Raw genomic sequence first — 25782 nt, 5'->3', positions numbered from 1 at the left:
TTTGAAGATGAAATAAAATACTTACATGATAAAAAAAAAGGTAAAAGAATTTACAAATAGAAAGACTGCACTACAGAATGTTCTCAACAAAATATTCCAAGGGGAGGAAATGAAAAACAACAATGTAGGTCAGGAAAGGGAGGAACTACCTTAGAAAAAAAACACTCAAAGGAGAAACCAAGCCAACTTAAAAGCCAAAAAAAAAGCCAAAGGATTGGGAATACAAATCATTTCTCAATAATAACCCTGTACATTAATGACCTAAATTCATCAATCAAAAGACATAGACTGGCAGAATGGATTAAAAATAAAGACCCAACAATATGCTGCCTGCAAGAGACTCATCTCATAGAAAAAGACATCCACAGACTAAAGATGAAAGGATGGGAACAAACCTACCAGGCACATGGACCCAGTAAAAAAGCGGGGGTTTCCATCCTTATATCACATGAAGTGGACTTCAAGCCAAAGTTAGTCAGAAGGGATAAAAAGGACATTTCATACTGCTTAAGGGAACCATAAATCAGGAAGACATAACGATAGTAAATATATATGCCCCAAACATTGGTGCATCCCTGTACATCAAACAAATCCTTCTCAATTTCACGAATCAAATATAACAAAACACAATAATTCTGGGTGATGTTAATACACCACTGTCCCCACTAGATAGATCTTCCAAACAAAATCCAACCAAAGAAACCATAGAACTCAATAACACAATCAATAACCTAGACTTAATAGACATATATAGAATATTCCATCCATCAATGAGCGGATACACTTTCTTCTTAGCAGCACATGGAATCTTCTCAAAAATAGACCATATGTTATGCCACAAAGCAGCCCTTAGGAAATGCAAAAAAATAGAGATACTGCCTTGTGTTCTATCAGATCATAATGGTCTGAGAGTAGAAATCAATAACAAAGTAAAGAAAGGAAATTACTCCAAAACTTGGAGACTAAATAATATGCTATTGAATGAAACATGGATAACAAAAAACATCAGGGCGGAGATTAAAAAATTTTTAGAGGTCAATGAGAATGATGATACAACATATCAAAATCTCTGGGACACTATGAAAGCGGTACTAAGAGGAAAATTCATTGCATGGAGCGCATTCCAGAAAAGAATGAAAAGTCAACAATTAAACGACCTAACATTACAGCTCAAAGCCCTAGAAAAAGAAGAACAGAATAACAGCAAAAGTAGTACAAGACAGGAAATAATTAAAATCAGAGCTGAAATCAATGAAATTGAATCAAAAGAAACTATTCAAAAATTTACATTACAAAAAGTTGGTTCTTTGAGAAAGTAAACAATATAGATAAAACCTTAGCCACACTAACAAAGAGAAGGAGAGAGAAGACTCAAATTACTAAAATACATGATGCAAAAGGAAATATCACAACAGACACCACTGAGATACAGAACATAATGAGAAGCTACTTTGAAAATCTGTATTTCAACAAAATAGAAAGTACCGAAGACATTGACAAATTTCTAGAGACATATGCTCCTCCCAAACTGAACCAGGAGGACATACATGATTTAAACAGATCAATATCAAGCAATGAAATAGAAGAAGCCATTAAAAATCTATCATCCAAGAAAAGCCCAGGACCAGATGCATTCTCAGCTGAGTTCTACAAGACCTTCAAAGAAGAATCATTCCAATACTTCTCAAAGTATTCCAGGAAATAGAAAAGGAGGGTACCCACCCGAACTCATTCTATGAAGCTAATATCACCCTCATACCCAAACCAGGAAAAGACACATCAAGGAAAGAAAATTTTAGACCAATATCCTTGATGAATATAGATGCTAAGATCCTTAACAAAATATTGGCAAACCGTATCCAAAAACATATTAAGAAAATTGTGCACCACGATCAAGTGGGGTTCATTCCTGGAATGCAAGGATGGTTTAACATCCTTAAATCAATAAACGTAATCCATCATGTCAATAGACTTAAGGATAAGAATCATATGGTTATTTCAATTGATGCAGAAAAAGCATTTGACAATATACAACACCCCTTCATGCTGAAAACACTAGAAAAAATAGGGATAGTAGGAACATACCTGAACATTGTAAAGTCTGTTTATGCTAAGCCCATGGCCTACATTATTCTTAATCAAGAAAAACTGAAACCATTCCCTTTAAAAACAGGAACAAGACAGGGATGTCCTCTTTCACCACTTCTATTCAACATTGTCCTCGAAACACTAGTCAGAGCAATTAGGCAGACTAAAGAAATTAAAGGGATACGAATAGGAAAAGAGGAACTTAAGCTGTCACTATTTGCAGATGACATGATTCTATATTTAGAGGATCCAAATACCTCCTCCAGAAAACTTCTAGTCCTCATCAATGAATTCAGCAAAACAGCAGGCTATAAAATCAATACACATAAATCTACAGCATTTTTATATGCAAGGAATGAAACAGCTGAAAGGGAAATGAGGAAAACAACTCAATTTGCAATAGCCTCAAAAAGAATAAAATACTTGGGTATCAATCTAACCAAAGAGGTAAAAGATCTCTACAATGAAAACTACAAAACACTGAAGAAAGAAATTAAGGAAGACCTTAGAAGATGGAAAGATCTCCCATGTTCTTGGATAGGCAGAATTAATATTGTCAAAATGGCCATACTACCAAAAGTGCTATCCAGATTCAATGCAATTCCAATTAAAATCCCAATGACGTACCTCACAGAAATAGAGCAAGCAATCATGAAATTCATCTGGAAGAATAAGAAACCCAGAATAGCTAAAGCAATCCTTAGCAGGAAGAATGAAACAGGGGGTATCGCAATACCAGATCATCAACTATACTACAAAGCAATAGTAACAAAAACGGCATGGTATTGGCACCAAAATAGACAGGTAGATCAATGGTACAGAATAGAGGACACGGACACAAACCCAAATAAATACAATTTTCTAATACTAGACAAAGGTGCCAAAAATATGCAATGGAGAAAAGATAGCCTCTTCAACAAATGGTGCTGAGAAAACTGGAAATCCATATGCAACAGAATGAAACTAAACCCCTATCTATCACCCTGCACAAAACTCAACTCACAATGGATCAAGGACCTTGAAATCAGACCAGAGACCCTGCATCTTATAGAAGAAAAAGTAGGTCCAAATCTTCAACTTGTTGGCTTAGGATCAGACTTCCTTAACAGGACTCCCATAGCACAAGAAATAAAAGCAAGAATCAATAACTGGGATAGATTTAAACTAAATAGCTTTCTCTCAGCAAAGGAAACTATCAGCAATGCAAAGAGAGAGCCTACAGAGTGGGAGAATATCTTTGCCACTCATACTTCAGATAGAGCACTAATTTCCAGAATATATAAAGAACTCAAAAAACTCTACACCAAGAATACAAATAACCCAATCAACAAATGGGCTAAGGAAATGAACAGACACTTCACAGAAGAAGATGTACAAGCAATCAACAGATATATGAAAAAATGTTCACCATCTTTAGTAATAAGAGAAATGCAAATCAAAACTACACTAAGATTCCATCTCACCCCAATTAGAATGGTGATTATCAGGAACACAAGCAACAATAGGTGTTGGCAAGGATGTGAGGAAAAAGGTACACTCATACATTGCTGGTGGGGCTGCAAATTAGTGCAGCCACTCTGGAAAGCAGTGTGGAGATTCCTTAGAAAACTTGGAATGGACTTACCATTTGACCCAGCTATCCCACTCCTCGGCCTATACCCAAAGGACTTAAAATCAGCACACTACAGAGATATAGCCACATCAATGTTCATAGTGGCTCAATTCACTATAGCCAGACTATGGAACCAACCTAGATGCCCTTCAATTGATGAATGGATAAAGAAACTGTGGTATATATATATACAATGGAATATTACTCAGCTATAAAGAATAATAAAATTATGGCATTTGCAGGCAAATGGATGAAATTGGAGAATATCATGTTAAGTGAGATAAGCCAATCTCAAAAATCCAAAAGAGGAATATTCTCACTGATAAGCAGATGATGACACTTAATGGGGGGTGGGAGTGGGACAAGAATGGAGGAAGGAGGGACTGTATAGAGGGAAAAGAGAGGTGGGAGGGGTGGGGGGAAGGAAAAATATAATGGAATGAATCAAACATCATTACTCTATGTAAATTTATGAATATGCAAATGGTATGCTGTTACTCCATGTACAAACAGAAACAACATGTATCCCATTTGTTTACAATAAAAATAAATTTGAAAAAAAAAGAAGAACTGATACCAATACTCCTCAAAGAATTCCTTGAAATATGGAGGAAACTCTTCTAAATTCATTCTATGAAGCCAGTATCACCCTGACACCAATAGCAGAAAAACATGCATCAAGGAAAGAAAACTTTAGAGCAACATCCCTGTTGAACATAGATACAAAATTTTTAACAAAATTTTGAAAAATCACATAAAAATTTATTAGAAGGTAGTTCACCACAATAAGTTGCATTCATTCCAGGGGTGAAATGTTGTTTCAACATCTGGAAATCAATAAATATAATTCATCACATCAATAGATTTAAGGTTATGAAGCATATGATTATTTCATTTGGTGCAGAAAAAAACGTTCAATAAAATGCAACACACTTTCATGCTCAAATCACTAGAAAAAATAGAATAGTAGGAATATTCCTGAACATTGTAAAGGTTATGTATTCAAAGCCCACAGACAGCATCATTCTTAATGGAGAAAAACTGAAAGCATTCCCTTTAAAACCTGGAAAAAGACATGTATATCCTTTTTTGCCACTTCTATTCAACATCATCCATGAAACACTAGCCAGAGCAATTAGGCAGACCAAAGAAATTAAAGGGATATAAATAGGAAAAGAAGAACTCAAGCTATCACTATTTGCTGACTATATGATGCTATATTTAGAGGATCCATAAAACTCCACCAGAAGACTTCTAGAACCAGACTTTCTGAATTCACAAATGAATTCAGCATATTAGTAGGATACAAAATCACCACACATAATTCTAATGCATTTCTATTCATAAGTGATGAATCTTCTGAAAGTGAAATTAGGAAAACTACTCCATTCACAACAGTCCCCCCCCAAAAAAAAAAAAAACACTTGGTAATCAATCTAACAAAAAGATGAAAGATCTCTGCAATGAAAACTACAGAACTCTAAAGAAACAAACTTTAAAAGCCTTAGAAAGATCTCCCATATTCTTGAGTAGGCAGAATTGTATTGTCAAACTGGCCATATTTCCATAGACACTATGTATATTTAACACAATATGAATGAAAATCTCAATGACATTCATCATAGAAATAGAGAAAGTCATCGTGAAATTCATCTGGAAGCATAAAAGACCAAGAATGGCCAACACAATCCTGGGTGGAAGAGTGATGCAGGAGGTATCACAATACCAGACCTTAAACTCTACTATTGAGCAATAGTAACAAAAATGACAGGGTATTGGCACCAAAATAGACAGGTAGACCAAAGGTACAGAATAGAACACACAGAGACAAATCCCCATAAGTACAGTTACCTCATATTAGATAAAGTTGCCAAAAACTTGCAATGGAAAAAAGATAGCCTCTTCAACAAATGGTGCTGGGAAAACTGGAAATCCATATGCAGTAAAATAAAATTATACCTCTATCTCTCACCCTGCACAAAACTCAACTTAAAGTGGTTTGAGAGCCTAGGATTTAGACCAGAAATGGTTCACCTAAATCATCATGTTAGTTTAGCACCAGACTTTTTAAAAAAGGCTTCCAGAGCACAAGAAATAAAAGCAGTTATCAAAAAATTTGGGATGGATTCAAACTAAAAAGCCTTTTCTCAACAAAGAAACAATCCATAATGTGAAAGAAGAACCTATGGAGTGGGAGAAAATCTTTACATTCACTTCAGATAGAGCATTAATATCCAAAATTTATGAAATCTTACAAAATTTTACACCAAAAATACAAACAACCCAATGAGTAAATTGGCTAAGGAACTGAGCACACACTTCACAGAAGATATAGAGGTGATGTACAAATACATGAAAAAGTACACATTATCTCCAGTAATTAGAGGAATGCAATTAAAAGCCACACTAAGATTTCATCTAACTCCAATTAGATTGGTAATTATCACGAACACAAGCAATAATAAATGTTGGTGTGGATGTGGGGAAAAAGGTTCACTCATACATTGCTGGTGGGGTTGAAAATTGGTGCAGCCCCTCTGGAAAACTGTAAGGAGATTCCACAGAAAACTTGAAATGGACCCATCCCATCCTTTGACCCAGTTATCCCACTCCTCATTTTATGCCCAAAGTACTTAAAATCAGCATACTACAGTGACACAGTCAAGTCAATGTTTATAGCTGCTCAGTTCATGATAGCTAGATTGTGTAACCAATGTTGATTCTCTTCAATTGATGAATAAATAAAGAAACTGTGCTTTATATCCACAATGGAGTACTACTAAGTCATAAAGAAGAATAAAATTATGGCATTTACTGGTAAATGGATGGAGTTGGAGGATATAATGCTAAGTGAAATATGCCAATCCTCAAAAACCAAAGGCTAATCTTCTTATCTGATAAGTGGATGATGAGACTTAAAAGGGGGGGCATGGGGGTAAAGGAAGAATGGAGGCACTTTGAATTGTGTAGAGGAAAATGGGGTAGGATGGGGTAGGAAAAAAGAAATAGTGGACTGAGACAGACATTATTACCATATGTTCATGTATGATTACACAATTGGTGTGAATCTAGATTGTGTACAACCATTGAAACAATAGTTGTACCCCATTTGTGTACAATGAATCAAAATTAAATCATATATATATATATATACTTTAAAAATATTGTCTTGTCAGGGTATATTTTTCAATATTGGTGTATCAATTTTGATTGGTCAATATAGATTGATTAATATCTACCCCTAGGGTTAAATTTGTCATTGACTACCCATTGGGGTAGATTTTTCAATATTAACTCTTTGGTGAATATTTGTCAAAATTGATTCATTGGTGTATATTTTTTCATATTGACTTAACTGAATACATTCTTCAATATCAACTCAAATGGTTTGATTCATTGACATCACTGAACTGGTTAGATTCATTGAAATCAACTCATCAGTCTAGATTTGGCTATATTGACACATTGTGGTAGATTCATTGATATCTACTCATTGGTGTAGATTTGTCAATGTTGTCCCATGAGTGTAGATTCATTGAAATCAACTCTGGTTTAGATTGGTCAATAAAGCCTCAATGAGGTAGATTTATCAATATTAACCTGTCAGTCTTGATTCATCAAAATTGACTTGAAGGGTAGGTTTATTAATATCTACTCATTGGTGTAGATTCATTGACCTCTATTCATTGGCACAGATTTGTAGATAACAACCATAAGGGGTACATTTGTTAATATCAACCCATCAGTGTAAACTCATAAATATCTACTAGATGGTGTAGATTCATTGGTATTGATCTCTCAGGGTAGATTTGTCAGTATCTACTCTTCAGTGTAGATTCAGTGATTCTGACCAATTGGGGAAGATTGGTCAATATTGATCTGTCATGAGAGATTTGATGATATCAACTGAGTAAATTCATCAATTTTGACTCATTGGTAGAGATTCATAGATTGACTCAACTGGTTACTTTTATTGATATTGATTTTTTGATATTAATTTGTCAATGTTGATTCATTGATATTGACCCATCAGGGTAGATCATTCAATATCGAGTCTTCTGTGCATATTCATCAATAACAACCTATTGAAATAGGTTCATCAATATCAACACTATGTTGTAGATTTGTCAATATTGAATCATCAGGATAGATTTGCCCATATTGATCCATCAAACTTTATTCCTCAATATCAACTCTAGTGGTTACATTAATTAATATCAACTCTCTGATTAGATTCATCAATATTAAATTACTGGCTAATTTGTCAAAATATACTCATTGGGGTAGATTTGTCTATATCAACCGATGGGGTTAAACTTGTTGATAACCCTTTGGTGTAGATGCATCCAAATAGACTTGTCAGAGTACATTAGTCCATGTCAACTACTTTGGATAGATTGTTCAATATTGACTCTTCTCATTAGATTCTTCAATATTGACCCATCTGTGTAGAGTCATCAAAATTGACTCATCAACATAGGTTAATCAATAGTGACACTTCAGTGTAGATTCCTTGATAATGATGAGGCTATTGATTTGATGATATAGGTTCATTGATATAGAATTGTTGGGGTAGAGCCATCAATATTGAATCAAATATGTAGATTCATTGGTGTAGATTCATCAGTTTTGATACATCACTGTAGACTCATCAAATTTGACTCAAAGTTTAGATTTTTCCAATATTTATTCTAGAGTGTAGATTAATTTATATTGACTCTTCAGGGTAGATTTGTCAATATTGACTCTTTGTGATAGATTCCTCAACATTGATCCATCAGAGTAGATCTATCCATATTGACTGGACTGGGTAGATTTGTTGATATCAATTCATCAGTGTAGATATGTTGATATTGATATGTCAATATAGACTGGTACAGACTTATAGACATTGACTCATTGATATTGATGGATCAACATTGATTCATTGATCTAGATTCACTGATATCAAGCTATCAGTGTAGATTCATCAATATTGACTTGATGATACAGATTTGTTATATCAAATTAATGGTGTTGACTCATTAATATTGATCCCTCAGATATATTTGTTGATATTGACTCATCAGTGTAAATTCATCAATAGCAGTCACCCAGGGTAGATTTATAGATATCAAATCAATGGTAGATTCCTTGATATCAATACATCAGTATAGATTAGTCGATATTGACTTGAAGGAATGGATTTGTCAATGTAGACACTTCAGTGTAGATCAGTCAATATAGATTCAATGGGGTATATTCATAAATATCAACTGAACAGGGTAGATTTGTCAATATCAACTTGTCAGGGTAGATTAGTTGATATCAAAAATAGGGGTAGATTCACACTGACATTGTCATGTCAGTGTGTGTTTGTCAATATTGACTCAATGGAGTAGATTTGGTGATATCTACTCATTGGTATTGATTCATCCATATCTGCTAATCATTGTAGATTCATCAATATCAACCCATAGGGTGCTGGGGTCCAACCCTAGCATGGTCGGTGGTCCTAGGTGGATGGGAGGCATCAGTGCAGTGGAGAAACAGCACACAGAGACACCAGTCATTCTGAGGCTGAATCTGTCTTTATTTTTTCTGCCAGCCTTTTAATAGATATTTTTCTGTACTAATGATCATATCATTTTATGGTTAAAATAAGAAAAAACCAGTGGGTGGCCAAGAAAGGCGGCCGCCATTCCCGTGTTGCTGCGCCCGCGGGGGCAGCCCGAGCCGGCCACCATGCCGCTGGGCCTAAAGCCCACCTGCAGCGGCTGCAAGACCACGTCGTCCTTCATGTGGAAGAAGGGCCCGCAGGGGGAGATCCTCTGCCACCACTGCACGGGCCGGGGCGGCGCGGGCGGCGGGGGCGCCGGCTCAGGGGCGGCCGGGGGGACCGGGGGCGGCGGTGGCGGGGGCTTCGGGGCGGCGACCTTCGCCAGCACCTCGGCCGCGCCCCCGCAGAGCAAAGGGGGCGGAGGGAGGCAAGCAGAGTAAGCAGGAAATTCACAAGAGGTCTGCCCGGCTCAGAAACACTAAATACAAATCTGCTCCAGCTGCTGAAAAGAAAGTTTCCACTAAAGGAAAAGGGAGAAGACATAATTTTAAATTAAAAAATCCTATCAAAGCTCCTGAGTCTGTTTCCACCAGAATTGCTGCAGAATCAATCTTCCACAAGGGAGTATATTACCAAATTGGTGATGTTGTTTCTGTGATCGATGAACAAGATGGAAAGCCCTACTATGCTCAGATCAGGGGTTTTATCCAGGACCAGTATTGTGAAAAGAGCGCAGCCCTGACATGGCTCATTCCCACTCTCTCCAGCCCTAGAGATCAGTTTGATCCTGCATCCTATATCATAGGGCCAGAGGAAGATCTTCCAAGGAAGATGGAATACTTGGAATTTGTTCGTCATGCAACTTCTGAGTATTTCAAATCACGGTCATCACCATTTCCCACAATCCCCACCAGACCAGAGAAGGGCTACATATGGACTCATGTTGGACCTACTCCAGCAATAACAATTAAGGAAACAGTTGCCAACCATTTGTAGTTACAATATTAAAACTGGACTGAGGATATAGTTCAGTGGTAGAGTACTTGCCTAGCATGCTTAAAGCCCTGGGTTTGATCCCCAGCATTAAAAAAAAAAAAAATTAAAACTGGATTTCCAGTTTTTGCCTATCATACTACTATGAGATATACCATGTGTTCATTTCATGAAATTCTTACATGGAAAAATGAAAGTTTTTCCCCTAAATACCCAGTAATCATTAGCTTGTTTATTAATGTTACTTAGAAAATTACAAGGAATAGGAAATAATGAAATATATTTGAAGGTAAATATTACATTTCGTATGTGTATCTTCCCAGGCAAAGGCTGCAGTTTCCCAGGAGAACGTTAGGAACAGGTAGTGTCTATTTCTTCATAATTTATTGTTAGAAACTCATAAAATGAATTCTATTTCTATATAAGTACAAAATATTAGTTAAGTTTTGGATTTCTGACCAAGAGCTTATATCAAATAAAATGTACGTGTGATTGATTATGTCTGTTGTAAAGCCACACCAAATGTATTTCCTCATCAAGAAAATGCTGTGACCAAAACAGAAAAAGAAGAAAGAAAGAAAAAGAAAATGCTGTGACAGACTTCTGGCTGCATTAACCATAAGGAGTGATTGCTAGATGATGATTTTATTAGCCCAGACTTTTTAAACTTTTCATGTGATTTCTCTGTAGCAAACAGGCTTTGGAACTATTCACTTGCTCTTAGTAGAGCTGCTCTTCACTCTTCTCACCTACTTTTCTGTCATACAGAGGCTTCAGGTCAAACCACTGACCTACAGTGCAGATGTCACCTTCACTAGAGCACCTAGGAAACCTGTGCTGCTCAGGCACCCTGCTTGAGTTTCTCTACTACTGGGAGAACAGCTGGCAGTCATTAAAGTGATTGATAGCTAAAAATGTCTACTGCCAGGTTAAGCCATCTGCTATGGACTCCTAATAATATGCTTTGGAAGGCCTGCTGTGTATTCTTCAAGTGCAAATCAGTTAAGTAAGGGAGTAACAAATGTAGAAGGGGTGGGGGAAACAGGCTTACCTCCTCTACCCTCTCACCCTTACCCTTTTTCTATACAATTACATTTGTATGTTTAAAAACAGACAACTGTAGATGGCTCTATGTATATGGTCATCTCTCTGTTCACAAAAGTTATAGTAAAATTGATTGTAAATACCATTGAAAGTAGTTTTCTAAATGCTGATATTCAGAACTTTTGGATTAAAATGTATTTTTCACCAAAAAAAATAAGAAAAACCTTCAAAAGTACATCTATGCTTCTTCTCAAAGTACACATTCTCTCTGTATGATAGCCTACACAGAAATAACCTTATTTCCCAACTAGATTAAAACAACCTTGTCTCCCAGCTAAACTGAGGGCACCATGATCTGCCAGCCTTCAACCTTTAGAACAAACACATCGTTAGATTTTCTAAGAAACTACCCCACCATGAACTCCAGTGTTTAACAGTGAGAAACTCTTATTATTATTAAAGGGCAAAGAAATCAACTTATAGTTAATATTTAGTCTATTCTAATTTCATATAATAGCAGACTATAATCTTATTCTGATTCTTAAACAAGTAGACTAAACAGGAAAAGCACAAATTATATTATGACTAACCTAAATGTTTGTATTCTGTAAATTATCTGTAGAAACAGCTATTGAAACTAAGAAAGCAACAAAGGTGCAACACCACATCCAAGCTCAGAGGAATGCCTCTTTATCCATCTATTATTATACTTAAGCAATCACAGTCTCCTTTTAACTTGAACACAGTTACAATTGTTTATTTTATCTATGTACTACTGCCAAATTTTTATTGTGCACTATTTTGTGTCCCAGTACAGTAAAACCTTCCCAATGTTTTTCCAATAAGTTTCTGAACAATATATTGATTATGAATATTGAAAGGCAACTACACATGGAGACATGTCATCCCTATGGCCCCCAAGAGGGAGGATGATCAACAAAACTGTGTCAAGTGTTGAGTCCTTTATTCCAACAGACCATGTCAAGTGTCAGATCCTCTACTCGAGCAGACCATGTCAAGTGTCAGAGTGGCAGGAAATAGATGCAGCAATAGGGGTAGATTGATCTATATCAACCCATCAGTGTAGATTCATTAATATCTACTTGTTGGTGTAGATTAAATGATATCAACCCTTAGGTGTAGATTCATCAATATTAACCAGTCATGGTAGATTGGTCGATGTTCATATGTCAATATTGATTTGTCATTTTAGATTCCTTGATATTGACCTGAAAATGTAGATTTTTCAATATCAACTCTTCTAGGTGTATTCATCATTATCAACCCATTGGTGTGGATTTGATTATATGTATCCACTGGGGAAGATTCATTGATATTTAATCATCAGGATACATTCATCCATATCAACCCATTGTGGTAGTAGCCACAGTAATGGAACTGGTGAAACATTGTAATTGTCTACCATGAGAGTTCCTCTATTCCCAGAAGATTTGTGACTGAGTTCAAGGTTAGAGCTGAAAAGACTCTTGCACAGAGCCTCCTCACACAGGGTTTTACCACAGCAGCTAAACACTCTGAGCCCTTGCACAGGAAAATTCCCAAGCACCAGTCATGCCAGTCATGAGGTCATCAGAGACCCCCAATCTCAGTCACTGCTCTCCCATCCTGTCACCACTTTGCACAGAAATGTACTCATTTGGGTAGATTCAACTATATCAATCAATGGGGATAGATTGGTTAATATCAATTTGATGGGTTAGATTTATTGATATTGATTTGATTGGTTTGATTGGTTAGATTTGTCAAAATCAATTCATCGGGGTAGATGTATCGATATCCACTTGCCAGTGTAGACTCATCAAGTTTGATTCATTGGGTTGATTCATCAATATTGACTTGATGGCATAGATTTATTGATATGGGCCCATAGGGGTAGATTTATCAATATCAAACTATAGTAGTAGATTTACCCATATGAACACATCAGTATAGATTTATCAATATCAACTTGTTGGGTAGATTCATTGATATTGATTTGTTGATATTGATTCATTGATGTAGATTCATCATTATTGACTCATCAGTGTAGATGCATAGATATCAACTCTTCAGAGTAGATTTTTTGATATTGATTCTTCAGTGTGGATTTATAGATATCAACCATTTGTATTGATTTTTTGAAATTAAACCTATGGGGTAGATTCAACATTGACCTGTCAAGGTACATTTGTCAACATTGACCCATCAATGTAGTTTGGTCAATATTGACCCATTGGGTTAGATTTGTTCATATCAACACATTGGGGTAGATTTTTCACTATTGATACAAGCATGTATATTCATAAATATTGACTTGTGTATACTGTTCATTATCAATTTGTCATTATCAATGATAGGATGTAGATTCATTGATGCCAACCTGTTGGGTAAATTTGTGGATATCAGCTTGTAAGTGTAGATCATCAGTATTGACCCATGGGTGTACAATCATCAATATCAATCCATCAAGGTAGATTCATCTGTATTGACCCTTCAAAGTATCTTTGCCAATATTGACTCTTTGGTGCATACTCATTGTTATTGACTTGTCTGTGTAGATTCCTCCACACCAACCCATTGTGTTACAATATTTAATATCAACTTGTTGGGATATATTCACTGATGTCAATCATAGGTGTTCATTCATTGATATTGAATCTTTGGTGTAGATTCTTTGATATTGACCCATTGGAGCAGATTCATTGATATTGACTCTTCAGTGTAGATCCATCCATATCAATCCATTGGGTTAGATTCAACAATATCAACTTGATGGGGTAGATTCATTGACATTGACCTGTAGATGATAATTCATCTATATTCACTCATCAGTGTAGATTTGTTGATATTGAACTATTTATGCTGATTCATCAGATATTGATTTGTCAGTATTGATTCATAGATGTAGCTTCATTTATATTGAACCATCAAGGTATATTCATCAATATCAACTCTTCTGTATAGATTCATAGTTATTGACCTAAGGGTAGATTTGTTGATATTGACTTTTTGGTGCAGATTCATCAATATTGAATCATTGGTGTAGATTCTTCCATATCTAACCATTGGGATGGATTCATCAAAATTGTTTCAATTGGGTAGGTTTGACAATATCAACATATTAGTATAGATTCCTTAATATTGACCCATTTGTCTAGATTCATTGATATTGACTTGAAGGTATAAATTTATCAATGTCACCTTAAAGCTGCAGATTCATCTATATCTACCTATCAGTGCAGATTCATCAATATTGACTCAAAGGTTTAGATTCATCAACATTGACACATTGGTGAAGAAACATCTATGTGGACTCTTCAGCATAGATTTGTTGATATTGACCCATAGGCATACATTCATCAATATCAACTCATTGGTGTAATTTTGTTGATATCAATTTGTTGGTGTATATTGTTCAATATTGGTTTGCTGATATCAATTCCTAAGTAGATATGTCAATATTGACTTAATGGGGAAGGTTTGTCAATATCTACTCACCTGTGTAAATTTGTTAAAATTGGACCATCAGTGTAGATTCATGGATTATGACTCATCAGGTTAGAGTCATTAATATCTACTCACTGGTGTAGATTTGTTGATATCAACACATTGAGGTAGATTCATCAATATTGACTAAATGGGGTTTATTTGTTAATATTGGCACATCGATGTAGATTCATTGATATGGACTCTGGGATATATATGTTGATATCAACTCAGTGGGAAGATTTGTTGATATTGATGGGTTAATATTGATTCATCAATGTAGATTTGTCAATAATGACTCAATAAGGTACATTCATCAATATTGACTCAGTATGATAGGTTCTTGATATGCACAATTCTGTATAGTTTTGTTGATATCAACCTATTGTGGTAGATTTTTCATTATCAACCAGTCATGGTAGATTCTCTGATATCAAGTAAACTGGGTAAATCCATCAATATTGACTTGTTGAAATCAGTTTTATGAAGTAGATTCATCAATATTGACTAGTCCATGTACATTGGTTCATATTGATGTGTCTGGGTATATTTCTTGATATTGACTCTTTGGTGGCAATTTGTAGATATCAACTTATAGGGGTAGATTTGTCAATATTAATTTGTCAGTATGATTTTTACAATGTAGATTCATTGATATCAATCCATTGGGGTCTATTTTTGATATCTACACTTCTGGGTATGTTCATCAATATCTACCCTTCTCATCAGTGTAGATTCATTTATATCAACCTGTCAGGGTAGATTTATTAATATCAACCCATCAGAATAGATCCATCATATCAATGGTTTGATGTATTCATTGATATCAATACTTTGGTGTAGATTCATTGATATCAACTCATCAGGGTTGAATCATCAATATCAACCTATGTAGATTTGATGATAAATACTTGGTTGATTTGTCAATACTCACTCATTGGTGGAGATTTGTAGATATCAACTTGTAGGGGTAGATTTATCAATATTGATTTATTGATATGGATTCATCAATATAGATTCATTTATATCAATCCATTGGGCTATATTTGTTAATGTCTACTCTTCTATTTGTCAGTATCTACCTGTTGATGTAGATTCATTAATATTGACTCACTGGAGTCAATTCATCCATATCAACCCATTGTATAGATTCATCAATTTTAATTATTCTGGGTAGATTAATTGACATCAACACTTCATTGTAGATTCATCAAAATCAACACTTCAGTGTAGATGCATTGATATTGATTAGTCAGTATCAATTTGTCAATATAGATTTGTTGATATTAACTTGATAGGGTAGATCATGAATATTGATTCATCATTTTAGATCATTGGTATTGACTTTACTCCTTAACATGTATTTTTATAAATACTTATTCTGTTTCTGTTAAATCTAATTTTAACTTATGGTATCCATGATATCCAGGATTTTAGATCAACCTACCTAACATTTTAAGTCATTATTTTTTGCTGAAGACACATCCTATAAGAAATATATATTACACTTTAGCCATTTTAGAGAAATCAACACTATATTGATTGCTTGATCATTTAGAGAAATAAATACTTAAGTAAATTTAAAGACATACTTACTTTTATCTATTTAGCCAATATTAGTCATGTGAACTGAAAGGCATTTGGATCCATTTTATTTTAAATTTAGTAATGCTTATTTTTTATATATATGCCAAATTTGGCACCATATACATAATATATAGACAAAAGCATATATGTAGATACAACATGCAATAAACAGGTATGCACACATTGCAGAAAACTGATGTAAAACAATTTATAGTTATAGATTCCCAGTTATGAAGCAAAGTAGCTTCAGATGTTATTTCACAAAATATCATATTTCACCACTGAGAAATTAAGATGAAGACTGTCAAAAATTTTTATAAAACATGAATAGGACCTATGCAGTTCGGGACATAAGTTGTAGGATCTACCAGCCATGGGGAAGACTAAAATCAAAGGTTCATGTGGGCTTCTCATTCTCCAAGGTGGAAGATTTACTTTCATTTTAACCATTGTTCTCCATCCTTAGTTCTTTTCAAAAAAAATCTCTTCCTTTCCAATGTATTTATGAGTTAATTTTTGAATAATTGGACATTGAGTAAAGACAGTAGAAGTGAACAAGAAACTTCAGGAACAAAAAACAAGAGTAAGACAAATCTGAATTTACAAAAATACCCTGGAGCTCAGAAGAAGACAGAGGCTTTGAAACATGACACAGTATGAAATATTACACAATGGGATCAGAATAGAGTCAGCTCAAATATGAAAAAATTCTGGGACAAGAAGTCCTCAGGAAACTCTTTGCAAGGACAATATGTGCATATAGATATCTTTTAATTTTTCCTTACTGTGAACATCTGGAACAAATAAAAATTGCATGGAAATTAGTGAATTCCCTGATATTCTCAGGCCTGGTGCACTTGGCCAATACAGATCTATCTTTCTTTCTTTCTTTCTTTCTTTCTTTCTTTCTTTCTTTCTTTCTTTCTTTCTTTCTTTCTTTCTTTCTTTCTTTCTTTCTTTCTTTCTCTCATCCTTTTCTTTAGCCCTTAATGTGGAACTTACTCAAAGAAAAGAATTGCAGAGTATAGAAAAAAAGAAATCAATCTTTTAAGACCTACAGCAATGTCAATTTAAAAGTGACATCATATTTTCTCTGCCTTTGGATCAGTTTTACCATTAGCTGATGAAGCTTTCATTACATATTGATATCAAGCAGTCATCAAAAGTAAGGGAATATACCATTTTGAACATGATACTCAGAAAATTTATACATAGCACAGTTTGACCATTTTCCTCCATTTTTGTAAAACAAGTTCTTCTATAAGATAGGGCAATAATTTATGTTGTTCTTCAGAGACCATTTTTTGTTCTCATTCATGGCCTGGTAATGAAGCCAGGCTCAGGGGCAGAATAAACCTAGGATTTATTTCTTAAAGTTTGGGGAGGTGTTTCCAGAGAAGTGTAACCTTGTATCCAATCTATTAGACAGAGGGAAGACTAGGGGTATCTCCTGATATTCCCTGTCTCCTGTGAACCAGAGTGTGAAAAGTAGTGACAGAGTATGCAAGAGCAGTGATTGAGATTGAGGGTCTCTGATGACCACATGGCTGTGGCATGCCTGGTGCTTTGGAATGTTTCTGTGAAAAGGCAGAGTATGCTTAACTGCTGTGGCAATGCCCTTTATGAGAAGGCTCTCTGCAAGAGTCCTATCTGCTTTGACCTTGATCCCAGGCACACAGCTTCTGGGAAGGAAGGAATTTTTATGCTAGTCAACCACAATGTTTCAACAACTCCACTTCTCCACTTACTGCCTACCTTATAGTAACTTTTAACAATGGACTTTCTTGAGAGCTACACAAATCTCCTAACATTGCACTTTGCAACTGTGGCTTGCAACTACAGAAAAGCAACATAGGATGTCCTAGTTTCTATAACTTTTTTAAATAGAAAGAATAATGGTTGCATAGTCTTTAATGTGATAATGAGACATACATAAATAAAGATTGCCGTCATAACTGTTTGGATCTGCATCTCCATCAGAGAGCTCTGAGCTCCTCCTGATCCCAGCTTAATCTTCAAGGTCTGTGTCTGTGAATATTTTCCAATCCCCCTTCACCCCTGTCTGGACCTGGGAGTTTGGTTGCACTGGTTAAGACAGTTGGTGACCCATATGGATCTGGACACAGAGTAACTTTCTTCAGCCATTAGAAGAGGGGGCACTCCTGGAGGTGCAACTTATAAGTCAAAAAATCCTCAAATGTAAGGAGGTCAGAGGAGTGAGTCAGAGTCAGGTGTAAAATATGGGAAATACAGGATCCAAAGAAAGGGATCATTATGTGTCTGTCCTTAGAGGCCTGCATAGGAAGAGTGATAGTTCAGTGAGACAAGCACAACTGTTAGCATTTATAAACTTTATTACTAAAACTCTGTCCCACTGTTGGTGCAGTCTCAAAATGGCTTTAGCAAGACTCCTTGTTTAGAAAACTGGCAGAAAATATTTTGAGCATGCTCTAAATGTTGCTTTTATTGTGTATTCATGACTGAGGATTCACTGTGTTGTGGTTAGTCAATGTCATAAACATTCGATTTAGTGTATATACACAGTCACAAACAATAACTTCGGAGCATGTACATTTACCTTTATATAATGTTTTCAGTGTGCCTTCTTTGTACTTTATTTAAACAGTCCTATGAAAAAAACTATGGCTGTGTTTCCATCATTTTTTTTCTCTGCTGTGACTAAAAGGCTTGACCAGACCAATTATAAAGAAGAAAAATTTTATTTGAGAGTTCACAGTTTCAGAGATCAGTCCATAGAAAGCTGGCCCATTCTTTGGGCATTGAGATGAGGTTAAATATCATGGCAGAAGTGTGTGGTGCAGGGAAGTGGCTAATATGAATGAAGCAGAAAGAGACTCACTCATCAGATGCACAATGTATACTCCAAACACATGCCTCCAATGAAATGACTCCTCCAGTAACACACTTCCTCCCTTCAGTTACCACTCAGTTAATCCCATCTGAGATTAATTTATCAATTGGTTTGGAGGATAAGGAGGACTTTCTGAATTGTTTGGGTGTTTGTCAAAGAAGTGTGGAGGAAGTGTCCCTAAAGTGAGTATGTAGAGCACAGCACTTTCAAGTGTGTAGGAGGTTCTCTTGATTTAATTAGGGAGGGATTACTTAGATGTGTAAGAAAGTGTGTTTGTGATGAGTAGGAAAGTTCTCTGAGGTGGAAAAGTGACATCTTTTAATTGTGTAGTGAGGTCTCTCTAAGACATGTATAAATGGCCTTCTGAAGGGTGTAGGAGGGCTTTTTATGTTTGTGGTACAGCCCACAGTTAGTAGGAAAGGCTCACAGAGGTGCATACGATATGAGTAAGGAGAACACTGAGTTGTAAAGGGAAATTTATTTGAGGATAGTAGAGGAAATGTCTTTGATGTTTAGGGAGGCCAGTCAAAAAAGAATCATGAGAACTCTCAGGTGTCTAGCTATAGCCTTTGGAAGTTAGTAGGGAGGGCTCTTTGGTGAGCAGTGAGGTCAATCTGAGATGTTTGGTTAGGGCTTGCAGAGGTTTGTATGTAGGACTTGGAAAGGAGTATAGTGTGTATGCACTTAGCTCTGTAGGGTTTTCTCTCTGAAATGTGGAGGTACAGATCTCAATATCAATAGTGAAGGCATTTGTATGTGTCAACAATGCAATCTGATGTTTACAGGGTGAGCTCCTTGATATTTGTAGTGAGCGTCCTCTGGTCTGTGTAGTGTGAACTTGATGAGGTATTTAGAAGGATTTTACAATGTTTGAGTGCACTTTACATTTCTGGGAAGGACCCCTGAGGTGATTTGAGAGGGCTCACAGAGTTACATAGGTATGGAACTCTGTGAATGATAGAAGGAGATAAGTGAGTTGTTTCTAGAGGGCTGTTTGATGTGAGTAGTGAAAGCTCATTGAATTGAGAGGAGAGGACAAACTGATGTGGATGGGAGGGCACTATGAGTTGAGGGTTATGGTTGGGCCTAGGGTATGTGTTAGGTTCAGGATTCGGGTTAGCATTTGTGGTGTATAGGAAAAGCCTTTGTTGTGAATTAAAATGCTTCTCTCTGGTATGTATTGAGGGCTCTCAAAAGTGAATAAATAGGCCCTATGCTGCTTGGAGTGGGCTTGTGAAGAAGTATAGTTAGGAGAGAGGGCTTCTAAAGCAGTATAGTTTGTACACACTGAGGTATGTAGGGATGACTGTGTGACATGTAGGGACTGCTCTTGAGTTGAGTAGGGGAAATTCTCTTTAATGTGTATGGAGGGTACTCTAATTGTTGTATGAATGGCTTTCAGACTTGTATTTTGTGAGATGAGTAAAGAGGGCTATATGAGGAGTGTATCAGTGTTCTGTTATGTGTGTCAGAGGTCCCTTTGATGTGTGTGGGAGGGCACTCTAAGAAGCATTTTGATGGTTCACCCAGGTGGATAGGGAATGCATACTCAGATGAGTAGAAAAGACTCAGTTGTGTTCGGAAGGTCATTTAAAGTGAGTAGTGAGAGCTGTGTGAGATAAGTGTGGAGGACAAAATGATGTAGAAATGAGGGACCTATGAGTTGTTGATTGGGTGATCTAAATAATGTGTAGGTAGGACTCCCCAATATAAGTAGGGAGGGCTCTGTGAGATTTGTAGTGTAGTTTCTTTGAGGTTTAAAAGTAGAGGTCATTGAAATACATAGTAACATATGTGTAGGGAGGACTTTCAGAGGTGTGTAGATAGGTCCCTATTAGGGTGTGCAGAGGGATATATGAGAGGTGTATGAAGGCTTTGTGATGATTAGAAAGGCTATCTCCATTGTGTAGGGAGGGTCCTCTAAATGCAACAGTGAGATATATCTAATATGAGTAGGGAGAACACACTGAAGTGTGATGGGAGTGTTTTTTGAGGATGGTGGATGAAATCAGAGGCATTTTAGAAGGGCACTTAAAGGAATATCTGAGGTTTGTACTTATGGTTTCTGGAGTTGAATAGGGAGGGTATTTTTCTGGGTAGTAAAACTTATGTAGTAGATGTATAGGTAAAGTTTTTGAGTTTTGTTAAAGTGAATTCCAAGATTTGTATGGAAGTCTCTCTGAGATTTGTAGGGAGGACTCTTGATTGGTGTGGATAGGGATGGTGCTCTTAGGTGAGTATTAAGAACTCCCAAGTTGAGTAGGAATGTCCTCCTAATGTGAATAAGAAGAGATCTCTGAAATGAATTGGGTGGATTAACTCAGATGAAACAAGAGCTCTATGAAGTGGGTTACAGGCCCACTGAATTTTGAAAGTAGGGCATTGTGAGGTGTGCAGAAAAGTGGTGTGTGATGTTTAGTGACAGTTGTCTGAGTTGTGTAGGAATTGCTCAATGAGGTATGTGGAAATTATTTCTGAAATGTGTATGGAAGGTCCTCTGAGGTGTAAAGGCACCTGTTGTGAGCTGGGAAGACATTCTCAGTTGCATAGGAAGGTGTCTGAAACGTGTATAGGTAGGGTGATCTGAGGTATGGACAGAAGTCCCTCTGAGGTTTGTAGCTCAGTGCTCTGATATGTGTTTGGAGGTATGAGGTGTGCAACAGAAATCTCTGTGGGTGTAAATGGATTTTGTCTGTGTAGGAGTGCTATCTGGTTTGTGTACAAGGTCCCTTTGAAGTTAAAAGTAAGATCCATCTGACATGAATATGGAGAATACACTGAGGTGTGATGGGAGTGTTCTTTGAGGATACTACAAGGGATATCAATGATGTTTAGGAAGGCCAATCCAAGGAGTATCACAAGTGGTCTTTGAGTTGTGTAGGTACAGTACTCAGAAGTAATTAAGAAGGACTTTTTGGTGTGTAGTGAGGTCTATCTGAGAGGTGTAGGTAGTGTTTGCTAAACACCTTAGCAAACACATTCTGAAGTTTGAATTAACATTTCTCTGGAATCTCTAAGAAGTACCCTTTGGGGTGTATAAAAAGGGTTTTCTTTATTGTTTAGGTGTTGCTCAAAAATGTGTTGAGGAAGCATCCCTAAGGTGTGTATGTATGGCACTTTTAAGTGTGTATGAAGGGCTCTTGATTTAAATAGGGAGGGATTACTTAGATGTGTAGGGAGGTGTTTTAGGTGTGGAGAAAAGTTTCTCTTGGTTTTCTTCATTGCATACGAGGTCTCTCTGAGGTATGTAGGGAGGGCCCATTGATGATTGTAGGAACGCCCCTTGGTGTGTGTTGGAGGGCCTCTGAAGTGAGTCGAAAGGGTTCACAGATATGCATAGGGATGGGTAGAAAAATCTCAGTAAATTGTTTACAGACAGCCTTTTGAGGTGAGTATTGAGAGCACTGTGAGATCAGTAGGGAGGACAAACTGATATAAAAAGGAAAGAACTATAAATTTTGTGTTAGAGTTAGGGTGTGGCTTACAGTTTTGTGTCAGGATCCATATCTTGCTCAGTGTCAGAATCAAGGACAGCCCTCTGTGGTATGTAGGGATGACTTGTGTTTGGTTATGGCTAGGATTAGGGTTATGTTAAGGGTCCTGTTCAGAATTTTCAGTGTATAAAGAATGACTCAGTGATGAGTTGAAAGGACTCTTTGAGGTGTGTATTGAAAGCTTTCTAAGATGAGCAGACAGGCTCCCTGTTGTGTATAAAGAAGGTTTGCCAAGAAAAATTGTTAGTAGGGAGTGCTTGAAAAGCAGTATATTTTGTACCCAGTGAGATTATAGACATGCCTCACTGAGGTGTGTATGGATAGTTCTCTTAGGTGTTTAGGGACTGCTCTTGATGTGGGTAGGGAGGGCTACTTTTGATGTGTATGAGGGTACACTCACGTGTGTAGGAGTGCCCTCTGAGGTTGGTAGCACGTGGCCTCTGAGCTGTGTAAAGAGGGCTCTATGAGGTGAGTAGGAGGGTTCCATAATGTGTGTCATAGGACAATTTAACATGTGTGGATGTGCCACAGATGTGAGTTGGGAGGGCATACAGTAGTGCAGAGGAATGATGCTTTGTAATGTGTAGGAAGGGTTCAGTGAGTTGTGTTTATAGGGCCTTTTGAGGGAAGAAGTGAGATCTCTGAGAGATGAGTAGGGAGGGCAAATTGATGGAGAAGGGAGAAATCTATGATGTTAGGGTGTGGGTTGTGGTTAGTGTTAGGGTTTAGGGTCAAGGTCACAATCATGATCAGTATCATGGTCAGGGAGGGCCCTGTATTATTTGTAGGGAGAGCTTGGGGCTAGAGTTAGGGTTAGGTTTAAAGTTAGGTTTAGAATCAGGGTCAGCATTTGTGGTGTACCTAGAAGGCCTATGTAGTGACTCAAAAGTGTTCTCTGAGGTGTGCATTGAAGGCTCTCTGAGGTGCATAGATAGGCTATTTGAGGCATTTATAGAGGACTTGCAAAGAAGTATATTTAGCAGAAGAGGCTTTAAAACAAGTACAGTTTGTATTCAATGAGGTATGTATGGATGTCTCTCTGAGGTGTGCAGAGATTATTTTGAGGTGATTAGGGAGTGCTTTTCTTTATGTGCATGGAGAATACTCTAAGGTGTGTAAGGAGGGCTCTCTGAAGTTAGTAGTGCATGGTCTTTGAGCTGTGTACAGTACACTATGAGGTGTGTAGGGGAACTCTATGACATCTCAGAGGGCTATTTGACATGTGTGGGAGGTCCCACTATGACAGGTCGAGAGGGGTCACACAGGTCTATACAGAGTGTTTACTAAAATGAGTAGAAAGAACTCTAGTGAATTGAGCTCAGAGAACCATTTGAGGTGAGCAGAGAGAACTCTATGAGTATGGAGGACACATTCATATAGAAAGATAGGCATTATGAGGTGTGAAGTGGGGTATCTCTTTGGTATGTAGGTAGGATTCACTGAGATGTGTACAGAGAACTCGATGAGCTTTGTTGTGTAGGTTCCCTGAGGTGTTTAGTGAGGACTCTTTGAAAAGCATAGGGATGGCACACTGATATGTGAAGGGAAGTCTCTCAGGAGTGTGTAGGGTGGTCCCTATTAGATGTGCAGAATAATCTATGAGGGGTGTAAGAGGGCTTTACATCTGAGGAGAAATGCTGTCTCAGTTTTGTAGGGAAGGCCCTCTGAAGTGAATAGTATGATATCTTTTATTTGAGTATGGAGAACATACTAAAGTTTGATGGGAGGATCCTTTGAAGATAGTATAGGATATCTCTGAGGTGTTTTGGGAGGACACTCAATGGATTATCAAGAGGACTCTGAGAGCTGTAGTTTTGGCCTTTGGCAGTGAATAGAAAGGGCTTTTTGGTGAGTAGTGCAGGCTACTGAGATGCAAAAGTAGCATTTTTTTGAGGTTTGAGGTTTGATAAAATGGCATTCTGAGGATCGTATGGAAGCCTGTCTGAGATTTGTAGAGAGAATAGTTGAATAGGTTGTTTAGGGAGTGTCCTCTTTGGTGAGAGGTATGTACTCTCTGAGGGGTGTAGATATGAATTTCTAAGGTAAGGGTAGAATTCTGATGTGAATAAGGAGGACAAATTGAGGTTTGAAATGAGGGCTCTATGAGTGTGTATCAGTGTCCTCTGAATTGTAAAGGTAGTGTAAGTGTCGGTGTACAGTATTTGGCAACTTCTCTCTGAGTTCTGTAGGGATTGATAAATGATGTGTGTAGTATGGGCTTCTATGATGTGAATGGATGGCCCTCAGTTGTGTATCAAGTGTGCTTGATATGAGTGTGGAGAGCTTTCTAAGATGTGGAGAAAGGTCACTGGGAAGTGTGTAGAAAGGGAAGGGATCTCTGAGTTTTGTTGTGTGGGCTCTCTGAGGTGTGTAGAGAAGTCTCCATTAGGTGTGCAGAAGCTATATATGAGGTGTGAAAAATGGCTTTTGCTCATGCAGGAGTGCTATCTCAGTTGTGTATTGAGGGCCCTGTGAAGTAAATACAGTGATCCATCTGATATAAGCAAGGAGAACACCCTGTGCTGGAAGGTTTCTTTTAAGATAGTAGATGGAATCTCTGAGGAGTGTATGTAAGGCACTTGAAGGTGAGTAGGGAGAGTTTTTGGTGAATATTAAGGTCTATCTGAGATGTGTGGTAGGGTTTGCTGAGGTGTGTAGCAGGAGCATTCTGAGGTTTGAATTAACATTTCTCTGGCACTTTTAGGGATTATTCTCTGGAGTGCATAAGAGGGCTTTCTGATTTGTTTAGGGTTTGCCCAATGAAGTGTGGAGGGCATATCCCTAAGGTGTCTATGGATGGAATTTAGAGTTTTGTAGGAAGGGTTCTTAATGTGAGTAGGGAGGAAATCCTTAGATGTATAGGCAGGTATGTTTGATAAAATTTGTAGGAAATTTCTCTGAGGTATGAAAGTGGACTCTTTTCATTGTGTAAGGAGGGCTCTATGAGGTGGGAGGGGTCTCTGAGGGGTGTAGGAGGGCTTTATGAAGTGTGTGGGAGGGCTAATTGACATGAGTGTGAGTGCTCAATTAAGTAAGTACGGGTATTTTTGGTGTATATGGAAGGGGA

General features: G+C 37.1%; 1 protein-coding gene across 1 annotated transcript; it reads left to right on the top strand.

Moving 5' to 3' along the window:
• The first annotated feature begins 9355 nt into the window (after window positions 1-9355).
• Window positions 9356-10820, top strand: LOC306642483 (GATA zinc finger domain-containing protein 1-like). Its single transcript, XM_079108230.1, is given in 2 exon segments — window positions 9356-9661; window positions 9663-10820. Coding segments are annotated over 2 exon segments (810 nt in total). The 5' UTR covers window positions 9356-9424; the 3' UTR covers window positions 10236-10820.
• The last annotated feature ends 14962 nt before the right edge of the window (window positions 10821-25782 follow it).

Source organism: Sciurus vulgaris (genome assembly GCF_902686455.1).
Source record: "Sciurus vulgaris genome assembly, chromosome: 13".
Classification (NCBI taxonomy): domain Eukaryota; kingdom Metazoa; phylum Chordata; class Mammalia; order Rodentia; family Sciuridae; genus Sciurus; species Sciurus vulgaris.
This window is presented reverse-complemented; position numbering and strand designations above follow the sequence as displayed.